Genomic DNA, 16,440 nt, shown 5'->3' on the forward strand with positions numbered 1-16,440 from the left:
TCAATGAAAGGAAATGCAAAAAACTCGTACATTTTCAATGACTTCACTCCTATTTATACATTGTGAACTAATCTAATAACTAGCTCTCAATCGGTGATCCATCTACACGATTTAACTTGATATCCTAACTAACTCTAACCAATCGTATACGGTAAATCCCAATCAAATATTCAGCTAAAATACATGAATTTAGTTGGAATGCCTCCTCATATGCACATTTAAGCACATAAAAATAGCATTATGAGATATAAATGCAAGAAAGAGTTTCAAATAAAATTCAAATGAATGCCCAGAAATGCCAACAAAGTTTAGCTTAACACATGAATTTACACGAAATGCCTTTCCATTATGTTTGCACTAGGTGTAGAGATGGGGAAGGATAATAGTGATGAGTGCTCAATGGTGATTTATGATGAACCAAGCATTAATTACTCAAAGTTCTTTTTTTTAAAAAAAAAAAATTCTTGTCAATTAATTCTTCAATTTTCCTTCTTGGCCATGGTGTGCGTGGTGGCAGGGATCAGGGCGGAGTGTGGGCAGTGGTCTGTGGCATTAGGGGGGAAATAATATGGATTGGGTGGGAGCTCATCCAGTCAAACTCCAAGTCAAGAGGAGAAACGGAATGCAATGTACTTTTCAGATAGCGGCAATGGATTGAATTGAAATCTCTTTTTTATTTGGGGTTTAGTGTTGTTGGAGTAAAGAAGATGACAAAGGCAAGGCTTCTGGCGCAGGCGGCATTCGCAGCTAGTGATGGAGAAGACAGTTACAAGTGTTGGGTAAGGAACATGCAAATTGGGTCGATTTTGCTAGATGGGTCGGGTTTTAATTTGACAAGATTTAATTTGTGAGAAATAATATCCACGTAGGCGCCTCGCAGGATAATAAAGGTGGTGACAAGAAAACTAACGGTTGTGTGTAAATGTGATCTTAAAGTTAGATGGGAAGGGCAAATATATCAAAAAAAAAAAAAATAAGAGGGGGAATTTAGCTTTTTTCTAAGAGTACAGGGGAATATATGACCCTTTTTCATTCCCATAATTATATACTACTAGAAAAGATTTATCATTGAAAATATTTTGCGAGAAAACGTTTTCTATCACATCAAATTTTTATCATTAAAGTTATTTATGGATTTTAATTTACAAAAACAAAATGACAAAAATGGTCTCTTATGTGAGGCGAAGCCAGTAATGTTGTAAGGGGTAAGGCTTCCTTCGACAAAAAATCACACTTTATATATCAAGTTAAAATTATTTTATATATATATATATATAGTAGATGTTGAAGCTTTTTAGCTTCTTCGTGTGTTTACTTCTTTATATTTTTCGGTAAATTGATTAAACGGAAAAGGGCCAAATATACCCCTGAACTATTGAAAAAGGGCTAAATATACCCTTCGTTATACTTTGGGGCTAAATATACCCCTACCGTTATACTTTGGGCTCAAATATACCCTTTATTTTAACGGAGGACACGTGTCATCGTATTATTGGCCTATTTTAACTATTTTCAAATTAACTAAAATTGAGGCAAGCTATATGAATGACGCCGCCGTCGCCTGCCTTCCGCCGCCGTCGCCTGCCACGGCGGCGCTAGTAAAAAACATATTCACCACCCACAGATATGTAGAGATCTTTAAGAGAGTTGAGAGGAGAGGAAAGCCTTCTTGGTACTTCAGTTTCACCTGCAACCAAGAACTACAGAGAAAATAAAGTTTCAGGCTAACTCAAAGCCCAAAAGATGGTACAGTTAATGAAAATGCATTACGATAAAGTTCTGAAGAAACGTGTACCTGTACGCTCTCACCTTCCAAGTAGAGATGCTCGAGAGGGGGCAGCGACTGGAATTTTTTCTCAAAATCACATTGTTCTGACTAGGTCGGCGCCGGCTCAAATTTTAATTAATTTGAAAATAGTTAAAATGAGCTAATAATACAATGACACGTGTCCTCCGTTAAAATAAAGGGTATATTTGAGCCCAAAGTATAACGGTAGGGGTATATTTGGCCCTTTTCCGTTGATTAAACGACCCTTTCAAAATTTAACAGATCGCTTCTGTGTTATGTCAAAATCGCCCATGTATACAGAGGTTTATATGAGGGTCATATACCTCTATTCTCCCAGACACAAGCAATTGGACTCGAGGAAGAATTGCCGGGAGAAATGTGCAAATAGCCACTTTTTCAACAGCTAATTAAACTTTTGAGTTTAAAAGAGGTATCATGGCTAAACTAATGCTTCTCGTATTACTTTGCATACCTATATATTTACACTATATGCTAATTAGGGTAAAATAATTACCCGTTTTAGCCCATATTTTTTTTTTATCCAAGCTAGCCCCCCCGCACCACCCCCACCCCCTTCAAACTGCCAGATGCGCCTATCTTACTGAAGTGATCACGCTTAATACTTTCTCTTGTTGTGATGTTTTTCTAGTCTATTTTACTCTATAACGATGAGGAATGATGAAAGCCTCTCAAATTATGTCATAAACCTACTATGTGGTTTGTGTCCTAATTTCAGTGTGACCAACGATCTTTAAGATGCTAGTTTGTACTGTCAGTCTGGAAGTCCTCCTTCCAACTTTGCATCTTTATTTGATATGGATTCTCTAACCTATTCGTTGCTTGTGTGTGGTTGCACAGTAATTAATATAGGCAATGTATTTTTCTTCTGGCGTTGCTTCTTTATTTTTTCAGTTTTCTCTTCTTCTTATTTACAATTTTATACGGTGTAGAAGTGTGTATAAACACCTTTTAATGTATAAACACCTCTTGTATAAGTTTTTATAATATTGTATACTAGTGTAAAAGTGTGTGTAAACACCTCTTATACATTATTATACACTTTTATGCAAGGTTGATACATTGTCTACAGTAGGTGTATAAAGTTATATATTGCTGTATAATATTGTATATCGTGAAGAAGTGGCAATGCGGATGTAAATTAAAAATATGGCTACGTGGATGTAATTTCTTATGCTGGATTGTATATTATTGAAATTTCCCCCCACCAAAGCAAATCTCTTAATTGAACAATAGAAATAAGCATTTTACAGTCGGATCTCCATCCCATGAGTTAATCTAAAAGAGCTGTTACTTCTATTCAGTTAGCCATTGCAAACACAAAAGATGTCTACTCTAAATGTGTACCAAGATATAACTTAATATTTTACAAAACCGTACAGCAAAAAAACTGGGGAAGAACAAAATTTACAATAAGGTACAATTCACTCAAATTTTACAATAAGGGAAAACTCACTCAAAAATTTGTCAAGACTGTCTTGATTACAGAACATTAAACACACTATGGTTCCAACTCTTCATTGCTCAGGTATATGTATGTATGTATGTTGCATCTGAAAAATACAAATTTCATCTTGTGTCTTATCAACTTTAAAATAACAGGATTTTGAAGACTTTGCAGGCTTGTCCGTCACACAAGAAACATTCTGAGTCCACTGACTCTAAAACCTGGACTTGCCTCTGCCTTAAAGTACATATGTACACGCTGCTCCATTTCTGATTCCTAACTGAAAGCACCAAATAATTTTGAAAATTCGTATCTTATCATCTTTAAAGTAATATGATTTTGAAGACTTTGCAAGCTTGTCCGTCATATAAGACATTCTGAATCGATTGACTCTAAATCCTGGATTCGCCTCTGCCTTGAAGTACATATGTACGCGATATTTCATTTCTGATTCCTAGCTGAAAACACCCAAATTTTCGTGTTATTAGTACCGACTCACCTACTGTCATGTTTGATGACCACTTATCTGAAGAAGGTTTAAGTCTTACTCTTCAATATCTAGCAGAATCTCAGGATGTACAGCGGCGCTGTTAACATTGAGGACTCTCTGAAGCTTTCTGTGATCGAATATTTCAACTTCTACCGAAAACATTGAGCTTACAGGCTTATGATCAGACATTTTTAATTCAGCTCGCTTGTAAAAGAGCTGCTTTATACCTTTCCCTAACCACAAAATACGGTCGCACCTGCAAGATATTAAGAAACACTCGTTTCAGCGTCCATTGTCAAAACAAATTTAACTTCTATGCACCATCAGTACACTGTAAGGTCATACAAAAAATAACTACATGTGATTGGCCATAATAAGTGAGTATTAGTAACCTGAAAAATAATGCAGGTGACATGATACAACAGGTTAAAATACACTGGTAATGTAAAAGTTCTTTTATAATGTCAGTGTAAGTTAAATCCTATCAAAATATGCTGAAAGATTGTGATTGTAACAATATTTTGTTTGACTTCAAGATTTTGCAATTTATCCATTTAAAGAAAAATTCACTTACCAAGCCGGTGATCTCTTCTTCTCCCCTTCTCTTGGAGTCTCCCCGACATATCTATCAGTGTTGATTTCATACTTGTATGTTGGTGCAAAGTTAATCGCCCCTTCCTTCCAATCAGCAAAAACATGGCCACTTCGGAGTTCGTTGATTAGCTGCCAATGTGATGAAATACTATTATACATTGACATCTCAAAGAATTTATATATATCTAGTGCAATCTTTAACCGGTTATTGCAGGTTATTTCACTGTTTTCTAATTACCATATCATGTTTGATTCGTAGAATTAACTATTGTTGTAGGTAAACTTAATCGGTAAGTGCACAAAACATAAACTTGTACTTTTCTCTACGAGTCTTACCTCGTCATTTTTGAGAAGATCATCCCACTGTTTTTTGGCAACAAGCTTCCGTACCTCAGCATCCAACATATTGATTCGATAATTTAAATCTCCAAACCAGAATATCTGACTGTTCACATTAAACGAAGGTGTATAAATCATGCGTATAAATACTTCATTACTTATTTGAAATTAAAAAATACAACTTTTTATTAGAACATCAATAACAACAGTCCCCCTGTATTCAAGATATCATATTTCTTGTAATAGAAAACACTGAGCAGTTATTCTTCATGTTTAGATCTAATATACTTCAAGAAAATCATCCATTCCACGAGAAATAATAATGTCAGAGTATCGGATACTATTACTTACTCATGAGATGGAATTGTTTGTCGTTGATCAGCATCAGTGTCGAATAAGTTTGAGAAATATGTGCGCCTCATAATTTCGCACACATCAGCATTACGCCTTTGATCCGCCCCATCCTTTTGGCCAGAAGTTAAATGTGAACAAACAAAGCATAGCCTTGACTGGAAAAGAGACATGCTCACAGAAACAGATCCCTGTATATAACCATAAATTCATCAGTTTTAGGTTTCATGTAATAAGCAATAGGTTCAATTTACTATATCATGATATATGCAAGCGGCCGAAATTATAGTAAAGGTACTCAAGAAAAATGCAAGAATGTCACACCTGGATTCGAACCTCCAACCTAAAACAATTTTTGAACCATCGACGCTAAAAGCTTCCCTAATGTTATGTGGATTCAACAAATTATATACTCACTCTGTCCCAATTTGTGTGACCCTCTTTCCTTTTTAATCAGTCCAAAAAAGAATGACACATTTCTATAATTAGTAACATTACCTTCAAACTTTCCATTTTACCCTTAATGAGATGATTTATAACCACACAAATATCTACTGCTTATTCTAAAACACAAGTTTCAAATGTTTTTCTTTATTTCTTAAACTTCGTGCCCAGTCAAGCACCTTCACATAAATTGGGACAAAGGGAGTATAAAAAAAGGGTTACTCGGTGCACGAAGCATCCCGCATGGACCGGGGAAGGGTCGCACCCAAAGGGAGTGTCATGTATGAAACCTAACCTGACGCAAGCATCACTGACTGATTCTACGGGTTTAACCCGTGACCTATAGGTCACATGAAGACAATTTTACCGTTGCTCTAAGGCTCCCCTTCATTCAACAGTTTATATATTCTATTTACACAATATAATTTTTCCGAAGGCAATTCAATTAAGCCCCTTCACTGCATATAAGAGAAGGGGAATACAACCTTCTAAAGTTCAAATGTGCTTTTTAAACTCCAATATTTCACTTTCTACAACTAGTGAATGCCTATATTTTATTCAATGAAATTCTTGAAAGAAGTAATACCTTGTTGCCCATGTATCCCATGAGACCGACTCCAACAGGGGAGACTTGCAAGTTGTTTATGTGCCTTCTCAACCTCCTACGGACCCAAATCGATACATATATCCCAACCATCTGCTTACTTACAATACGAATATAACTCGGATGTTTTAGAAGCGAACTTTCATCTTCTAACTCTGTGTATTCCTCGAAGAAGTCATTTTCCTCGTCAGAAAATTGATCGGAGCCATCAGATTGAGCATCAAGAAGTACTTCAGGCTCCTCTTGTTGATTAGTGCACAACGATCCTAAGTTCACAGAGCTTTGGTGTCCTTGTTTTAACCTGCTACCATCTAATCCCATATCATGATTGCTAAAAGCAAGAGCGCAGCTGCTCGATACTCTCCTCAACTTAAAAGTTGAAGAAAGGACCTGAGGCGTTGCGTCGAGTGAATGTTCAGGCCAATCCAATCGACTATCACAATCGATGCCATATATTCTCTTCAATTGCAAATTCTTCCTCAGGTTGATCATGTTATTTTCAGCAAAGCACGTGGGTTCCATCGATGCCTCTGCCATTATGTCTAGTGCAGTAGTAGTAGTTACCACATCAGAAATTATATCAGCTGCAGGCGAAGTCCTTAATACCGGAGACGGTGGAGCGCTATAACTCTTTAGCTTAGCCTCAGGTTCCACTGTTGTTCTGTTTAACGTTCTGCGAATGATAGCCTCCCATTTTGGAATCGGCCTTCTATTTTCTGCTCCCAGTACATTTCCAGCATTTAGAGGAACTACCTCTTGGAAGCTGTAAGGAGCAAATACAAATTCACAATAAGTTTGAACTCGATCGTGTAATGTAACTCTCAACAATGAAAAGTTCGGTACATCAGAAAGCTATTCTATGTGAAATGACTAGATGAATTAACAAGTGAAAGCAGAAATGAACTTTTGTTTCTTTTTTTAGATGTATATGCAGCTTTGAGAATGATTTTTAACTGTCTAGTCTCAAGCAAACACGAGCTGGACTTTAACTATGTTAAAACTTCTCTTCATTGATTTGTTTAGCTGATTTAGCACCAAAAGATCCCTTTGCTAGACAAAAGGTAAACGCAACGAGGCAAAAAGGGGACGGGAAAAATCATCATGGAAAAACATAAGAAAATTGCAGGAGATTATATGATGTTGCATCCCGTGACTTACTATACGATGGGTTTAGTGGCGGAGCCAAGAATTCTAACAAGAGGACTGACAAAATTCAATAATGCCACACCAAGGATATCAAACCTGCGATCTAAAGCAATTTTTGAGCTACTTTTGTCGCTACACTAGAAGTTTCATTTTTGTCAAGGGTATTCAACAATCTATATATACACAAAAATATTTGTTTTTACCACATTTACACATCCAACTACTACTAAAATAACAGGAATTAGCGACAGACAAATTCTGCAGCTAAACAGCAAAACAAAAAATTCATTGCTAGCCCTATTTAGTATTTAGTGACGGATTACCAGAAAATTCTGTTAGCTATGAGCTATTTAGCGACAGATTCGCGACAAACTTCCCAGTTAAAATCCAGTTTTTTGGGTCGTTACAAGGGAATTTAATTGAACCCCCTTCGAAGCATATAGTTCTGCTCATGGATGGATTTCACATAGGTAAAGGCAAAGAGGAAGAGCGACACACGGATCGATTGAAAAATGCCAAATTGATAAAACACTAACCCAAGGATATATATATCAGCTGGTTCATTCATACAAAGCCACTCATCAATATCAAGATCCTCATCCGGACGTCTTCCAGCAACATTCCAAGTTCCTATAGTAACTCTGAGGAAAATCAGGGCATATGTAAATCTCCCAGAAACGAAATCTTATAACTAGATACTGGTATCAGAAAAAGAAAATTGAAATGGACTGAATTTAAAGCCAAACCTCACTTCTTTTGTATTTATGTACTGAGCTCTTAGTGTTTCTGATTTCCCTCTCCTGTGTCTAGATGAATACTTGGTTGAAGTCTTCCCTGAGTAATTTCAACATAATTACATTTTACAGAACAGAAATTAAAGCTTAGTTGACATAAAATAGCTGCATATATTGAAAAAAATAGAATAGCTGAAATATCTAAGGGACATAATGGCAGTTGCACGCGCCTCGACTATTCCAATGGTTACTTGCACAGGTACAAGATAACTGTCAACCAAGGCTTAGACAGATAGAAATAAATCACTTACTATTTTTCTTAGTCAAAATTGCATCCTAACTTCTCATCAGATGCAAAATTTTAAGCATGAACATGAAATTCAGCACAATCAAACTCATGATTGTAGTAGAGTATATGTATGGCTTTCACTATTACACCGGTTACTTGCTACCTCCCACTTACATAGGTACCAGATAACTGTCCACCAAGGCTTACCCAGATAGGAATAAATCACCTAGTATTTCTTTTGTAGTCAAAATTGCATTATAACTTCTCATCATATGCAAAATTTAGGCATGATCATGAAATTCAGTACAATCAAAGTCATGATTGTAGAGTCTATAGAGTGGTGTGTGCTTTAATAATCAAGCTCAACTACAAGCATAGAGCAAAACAAAAAGAGATGATGTATTTACGTGAAAGGGTAAAATCAATTAAACACGAAAAAGATGAAAAATACACTAGGTGAATTCTTCCCATTTGACTAGTCTACTACAAGCATAGAGCAAAATAAAATAAGATGGTTTGTTTATGTGAAAGGGCCGTAAAATTACTTAAACACGAAAAAGATGAAAAGATGCCAGGTGATATCTTCCCGTCTGCCTAAGTCCAAGTAGGCAATGTTATTTGACGCCCGTGTTGGTTGGAGGTAGCAGTACTTGGTGGAAGAGTCGAGGTGCGCGCAAGCCGATCCTGACACCACCGTTATAAAAAAAATCAAACTGAAACAGAATTTCAAGAAGTACCTGAAGTTTGAGGCTGGCAATCCGTAGGTTTCCCTGGTGTTCTGTGCCAATGATCTTCATGCACCCTTTCATCATTTAGAGAGCAAGCTGGAAATTTTCCAAAAGAACAAATGATCAACCTCTTGAATTATTTTTAAAAAAAACACAAGAAACACATTTTTATGGTTTGTAAAAGAAAATCCTATACCATCATCCTCACTCTCTGCCTCAGTGTCAACTTCATCTTCACTAAAATCATAGAGCTTAGGCTGAATATTCAACCATTTCTTCATCACAATTGAGGGCCAAAATGCCTACAACCAAAACAAATCCCTCTTCACGATCAAACAAATAACAAAGAAATATACTATAGAACTTTTTTAGAAAAAAACACACCTCTGATCTTTTTCCTCTTCTGGTTTTCATTTGCACAAGAACGAAAAAATTGGAAACTTTATAACTTAATGAAGTTCAAGAAAAGAGTAAATGCTAAATGATTTGTTCCCAAGAATGACAAAAAAAGGAAGAAAGTGTCACAAAAGACTTGAGACTTTTTTTTGCCAGGCTTGGAGTTTCATAGGTATTTAAGGGCCTTCTCTAAGACCATTTAACAAGTTGATACCAACGAACGGTTGTGGCAGAGTGATAAGTACTACGTCATCCTTTACCAGAGGTTTCAGATTTAAGCCCTGGGTATGAAATTGACTTTGTTAGGGAATCAGGTTTTAATCCGGCCCTAATACAAATACGAAACACCAAGTGGAAAATCAAAAAACAAACAAGTTGCTAATTACAAAGAAGATTCTTACAAAGCCCAAATGGAATAGGACATAAAAAAGTTATGGCCAAGCTTAACAGGCATCCATTCCTCAACTTGCATTTGTAAAAAAAAAAAAAAAAAAAAAAGGAAAAAAACTCTATGGTCCCAAAAATTAGAGAAGAACAATGATATTGCTGAAACACAAAGAAAAAGCATATACAAATAGGAAAAGTCATTTTCAATCTTTATCAACTTTTTAATACTAAATTCAAACGATGGATCCATGTCTAGTGGGCTAACATAAGCCATTGAACCAATCTATTGATTTATACTAATGTTTATTTTTAAAATAAAATAAAATAAAACCACATGCAAAAGCTGCTTGTAGCATGATTTGAAACTAAAAAGACAAGAAGTGACAAAGTCCAAGAATCACATATTAATGGAATATTCAGAAAGATTAGGATCTAGGAAGAGTAATTAATCACTTGTCTAATTGAAGGTCAAAATTCAGCTAGGAAGAGTAATTAATCACTTGTCTAATTGAAGGACAAAATTCACTGTCAGGTGACCAAAATCTTGGCTGGCAAGTGGCAACCCTTATATATATAAAACTTATAACATGGTACTGCACGTATTTCGATTATTTCATCACTGCTACCTTCATCTCTATGCAGCCTCCTTTTTCTTTTACAAATGTATAGTTTATAACTTGGTGTCACAATTCTTGACGAAGTTAGAATTTTCACTAAAATGATTCAAAATATAAAGAAGTAAACACAAAAAGAAGTTAAGGAGATTCAACATCTATTATACACGCATAAAAAAGTTTGATCTTGTATAGAGGTATCAAATGGGCAGGTTGAACTGAATTTGGCTGGTTAAAATGGGATGAATTAATAAATACCCCGCCCAAAAACTTGGGCTGAAATGGGGAAAAACCCCCCCCCCCCCCCCCAAAAAAAAAAAAAAAAACTAGTGATGAAATGCGGGTCCACCAACCCGCCCAATTCTTACTAAGTTTTAATTGCTTTATTTGTTCTTTTATAGTAATATTTTAGTACCTTATAAAATTATTATTTTTCTTTATTATGACTATATATAACATATCCAATTAAAAATTGAAAATATTTTGACAAGAATTGTCATGAGTCAGGTTGGGCTACATATCAGCCCAAATTTTGATGGGCTGAAATGGGTTGGCGGGTCAATAACCCACCCAAACTTGAACAAGTTGGACGGGTTATGTTTTCATGGGCTAATTTTGCCACCTCTAATCTTGTATATACACGGTAATCTTCTAGCTAAGGGATTCAGATGAGCCTCTTGTGGCCCCCTAATCCACATGTCGGTAGTTGCACGCATCTCAACTAATTCACCAAATACCTTCTGTCTTCCGTTAGCACACGGTGAGTGGAGCTAGAATTTTCACACATGAAAAAGCTAAGGGATTCAACATCTACTATAGATACATAAAAAATAATTTTAACCTTATATATACAACGTAATTTTTAGATGAATGAGATTTGAAAGCACAGCCTTGCGACCCCCTAGCTCCGCTTCTTAACACACGAACACATGTAGTATTAGTTACCGAGCTTTAAACAAATGGGACAAAATTATTTAGGATTTTTGTTTCTGTTGAGACTAAAATCCGACTTTTCTTAATTTTCACCCACTTCATTATCGGATAAGTCACACACTCCATGCATGCACACCCCCCACCCCCCCCCCCCGGGGTCTTTCTTCCCTTAAGAAGAAGAAATATTTTAGAATAATCAAATCCGTGAATCAATTCGTTAAGCTACGATTAAGAATAACCTAAACACGGACTAAAACTTGCAACTTGTAAGAAAAGCCACCGACTATTTGCTAGACATTAAGATAATCAAGTTAATCGTGATCTTCCAGACCCCACAACTAAGAAATATGTAATGAACTTATTGAGACAAATGCTAAAAGACTAAAATAATTAAAAAAAATATATATTAAGTCAAATTGGGGATTAACAATTTGAATATCACTATAAAGCTTATGGGATAAAAACAGCTGTAGACTTATAGGTTGGACATTATACAAAAATAAGCATACGTGCATAAATGCTAGTCACAGAAAAATGTATAAAAAAAATTGTAAGTGGGATTAAGCATCACAAAGATGGACACACGAAAAAAAAAAAAGGATTAAACATCACCAAAAACAGGTTATATATATATATATATATTGTAGCCTAATCACAGAATATGGTGATGGGATGAAAAAGATCCTTCTATTTTTAATCAGAGATTTGAGTTCGAGCCTTGAGAATAAAAGAGATCATGATAAGGGTGGGTCTTACACGACACGAATCTGGAGTCGAGGGTCCAAAGCGGATGCCAAAGGGTAAAATTCAAGACCATGTAATTGAAAAATAGTCTCTTATAGTTTCAAATTATTCAAGTGAAATCTTGTCCTGAAATTTAACATGTGAAATTTAAAACTCAATAGCAATAGCTATTTTCAAAAACAAGGCCGAAAAGTAATCAACGAGCGCCATTTTTATATATGAAACCGAACGTCGGGTGAAAATAAAAAAAATATATAACTAGTTATGACCCAAGCCTTTGGTCTAGTGCTAATTAAGAATGCATTACCTGAAGTTTGAGGTAGATACATATTACAGATTCAAATCCTCTCACAAACAGAAATATGGTATTTAAGGAAGAACGGATATATGGAGGAGCGGATTCATTATTCATCGAGTTTCAAACCGTGCATCATTAGACCTCCACAATTTCTTTGTTATAAAAAGCTAAGTTAGTTTTTTTTTTTTCCCCTGCATTGATCAAGACTAATTCAGCTTTTTCTGCATAAGTTCATTTAAGAGGGAAGTGCTCCTTGCTAAAAAAAATTTATATCCTAGACTCGAAATCTCTAATTAAAAGTGGATGCACTTATCAATGAGGTAAGAGTGGAGGTATCTTATCGATGAGTTATTTTGCACTCTTTCAAAAATAGCTGCTTCTAGACAAACTTTCTAGTTGTCTCTGCACTCCTGCCTTGTTTATTATTGAGAGGTCATTTAGAGGTCTTAGCTGGAGATCTGGGATATTTCCCTCTCCACCATGAAGCTTATTCCCCATAATCTTCTTTGAAGATATTTCCCTCAACCCTGGGTGGATGTAAAAAATTGAAGCAGGGAATGAGGGAAATGCAGGTGTGGGTAGTGGGACCAGATACAAAGCACTATATGTGGAGGTAAATGAATGAAGATTTTCTTTGAAAAAAATAGTTATATTTAAGGTTGAGTTGGAAAGTTGACTTTTGATTACTGCCATGGTAGCGAAATAGTGGCTAGAAAGGTACTTATCAATATTTGACTATGACTAGATGCAAAAATTAATTTAATATAAGATGAGTTTAAGTTCTATGCAATATAAACTGTATGCACTATCGGAGAAAATTCACCTAACCCCCTGTTTGGATGGTGGTTTCCCATGGTTCGTTAATGTATGATTTTGTATGAAACCATGTTTGTTTCCATTATTCTTAAAATTATGTGGTATGGTGTTGTAAACCCGTGGTTCATCCTGGTTATATAATAAAAGTTTTAATTTTGTAACCACGGATTTGGTGGGTTTTTCCGTGGTTACATATTTCATTTCCCCATTATACCCCACCCTCCACCATCCACCCCACCCGACCCCCACCCTACGACTCACCCCCACCCTACCACCCACCCCCACCCTTATCCCACAACCACCCATGTCACCCCACCTACCCCTCCACCACCCACTACCCCTCACCAACACCCAACCCCACCCTACCACCCACTACCCCCATCCTTATCCCACAACCACCCACTACCTCTCACCACCACTACCCCCACCCTCATCCCACCCACCCCTTCACCATCCCCACTCACTACCTACTTATTTTTTAAAGTTTCTATTTTATTCTCTACCTGAGTTTTATTAATATATATAAACTAATTTCTAATTAAGAGTTAAGGGTATTTTAGTAAACTTACAAGTACCATACAGTTAAACCAAATAATACAAATGTTATTAAACCACAACAAACGATACAGTCTATCCAAAGATTGTGTTCATTAATACAGTACAATATAATACAACACCATATTATACCATACCATACTGTATATTAATGAACCACGGGAAACAACCATCCAAACAGAGGGTAAGAAGATAGCTCTTTATATTAAGCCTAAAAAGGTAAATCACATTGATAGCATAATTATTTTATACCATCAATCTTTATAACTTACTCCCTTATCCCAATTTAGGTAAAGAAATGTGTATTGAAAGTCAAAACACCTCATTTTTGGTGTGAATATGTACATTCTTCAAGTTTCTTTTTTTTTTTTTAATAAAAGTTATATATTTAATAATTCTGGAAAAAAAATATCACTCCCTCTATTTCAATTTATGTGTCTTACTCTCTTTTTGATCTGTTAAAAGAAGAATGTCATTTTTTATATTTAGTTTTTAACTCCAAAATGACATGTGACATATTTGAGAACGCAAAATTTCAAAAAGTATTTTCGTACATTAAACAAATCTTTAATTGAAGGCCTTACGGTTCAAAATTTTCTCTTAGTTTTTAAAATTTCGATTTCAATTAAACTAACGGATAAAATGAAACAATAGGAATATAAATCAACATAGTTAATTCTTTAAAATATTTAAAAAGAATTTAAAAAAAATATTTGATTCCTTAAATAATTAATAACTTCACATAAAATAGGAGAAGAAAGTAAATTTAATATTCATTGAATATCATCAGATAAATTGATTTCTTAAAGGGTAGGGTTGAGGAAAAAAATGACAGAACAATCATTGTGGGACAAGATGGCGGAAACTATAGAATCTCATTTCTTTATTTATTAATTGCAAGATTTTTGCACTTATTAGTACTGTATGTATGCATTAAATTCTGCACTTTTGACACGAGTTATTGACGAATATGTGTTTGACTAGAGAGTTCTGACAACTGTCACCTACCTTCTCCATTTGACAACTGTCCGTTCATCGATCAAATCAGATTGGACAGGGCGGCTCAACTTGATTGGTGACCTAGAGTCAAATTTCTATCTGAGGCGCTAAAGTATTTTTTTTTTTTGTTGATAAAAGTCGTGCATATATATTATTTAATGTGTATTTTTTCTAGCCTTTTAAATACAAAATTGTTAATTGTTATTTCGGGATGGACTAATAAGAAAAGTGTGTCACATATATTGAAAAGCAAAAAATAAAAAAATTTAAATTAAAAAGAAAAGAAACTGAAAGAAATCAATAGCAAGTTAAAACAATAGAACCTAATTATAGAATTTGATAATCGGATATTACAACAAAATTTCACTATTTCGATTTGCTTGCTGCTATGCCCAAGAACCCGAGAAAAAAATGAAAAAGAGTGCAACTTGATGTATTACAACCCTTGTTTTCATGAGAATAAATAATTTAATAGTAGGAAGAAAAGAGAGCATAAATATACAATTTTTTTTATGAGAATAGATAAAAGAATACTTATTTGGATTCTATAGGCAAATTACCTCAAATATATATAAATACACTTTAAATTACATCAAAAATTGTTCTACAGACCTTATATCCTTTTATTGAAATATTTACTATTTTTTTTATAAAAAAAATAACACAAAAGACCAACTTTTAAGGGGTAGTCATTAATATGGGGCCTAAAATATTTGGGGGCCTAAAGCGGTCGCTTCATCCGCTTGACCCTTGAGCCGGCTCTGGGATCGGATTGAGCACATTTCAGATTATAATTTTAATTCTCAAATTTTGCATATTAGACAGAAAATTATTTCAGATTTCGGATAACTTGAAAATTATTTGTGTCTAATATGAAGAAAATTAAATAGTTTTAGAAAAGCATTTATAATTTTCAAAAATTTGGTTGATGAGTAAAAAAATTATTTTCTTTTTGTTTCTCACCCGGTGTCCAGTACTCGTATAGGAGCCCGACATTATCCGAATTCGCGTCTCTTAGGGCCCATTCGAGGGAACCACTCCCTACCAAAGATTTTTTCATATAGATAATAAATTTTAATTCCAGTTATGTTCATATTCATTACCGTAAGAATTAGGCTCAAGTTTTTCCCTACCCATTCTCATCAATGGACTCTTCAATATAAAGGAATGCGGTTCGTTCGAGAAATTTTGACCTGTCTATTTATCGATTTTTAAAAATTTCATGGACGTGTAGAAGAGAAATATTATCCCGCCTCAGATCAAGACAAAATTTTAACTTGCTAAGATAACAATCAAGGTGAAGCAGGATAAGGGCGAATCTCTTTATGATAAACAAATCTAGTTTGCGAGTTTGTTATTACAGGTAGTTCCTAAAAAGAATCAGACTAATATGACATATACAATACTTGAAATCCCGATTTGGATGCTATATAGTTGGTTATCTTCCTTCAGAGACTTGTAAATGTAATAAAAGCATCCGTCAACAAAAGGATCTATAGATGATCCTCTCGTGGTTATTGAGAAAAATTAAATCAGATGGCTGTACTTCTCAATCTTTTAGACTTGCTCCTACAATATTATGGTCGAAAAGTGAAAAAATCAATTATTCACAACCACTGATGAAGAATTTCTCGAAAAATTAAGGATTATTAACCTTTTTTAGGAATCAAATGAATTTGGTCTTATACATACGTGAGACAGGTAAAAAAAAGAGTTCTTCTTTCT

General features: G+C 34.9%; 1 protein-coding gene across 1 annotated transcript; it reads right to left on the bottom strand.

Annotated features, from left to right (window-relative positions):
• Positions 1 to 3,136: 3,136 nt before the first annotated feature.
• Positions 3,137 to 9,849, bottom strand: LOC132058909 (type I inositol polyphosphate 5-phosphatase 2-like). Its single transcript, XM_059451317.1, has 11 exons — positions 9,358 to 9,849; positions 9,170 to 9,275; positions 8,983 to 9,069; positions 7,969 to 8,056; positions 7,759 to 7,863; positions 6,059 to 6,839; positions 5,029 to 5,219; positions 4,675 to 4,783; positions 4,319 to 4,467; positions 3,803 to 4,000; positions 3,137 to 3,712 (listed from the first exon to the last, which is right to left on the bottom strand). The coding sequence occupies exons 1-11, from the start codon at positions 9,385 to 9,387 to the stop codon at positions 3,709 to 3,711; spliced, it is 1,848 nt and encodes a 615-aa protein (XP_059307300.1). The 5' UTR covers positions 9,388 to 9,849; the 3' UTR covers positions 3,137 to 3,708.
• Positions 9,850 to 16,440: the final 6,591 nt, after the last annotated feature.

Source organism: Lycium ferocissimum, chromosome 1 (genome assembly GCF_029784015.1).
Source record: "Lycium ferocissimum isolate CSIRO_LF1 chromosome 1, AGI_CSIRO_Lferr_CH_V1, whole genome shotgun sequence".
NCBI lineage: Eukaryota > Viridiplantae > Streptophyta > Magnoliopsida > Solanales > Solanaceae > Lycium > Lycium ferocissimum.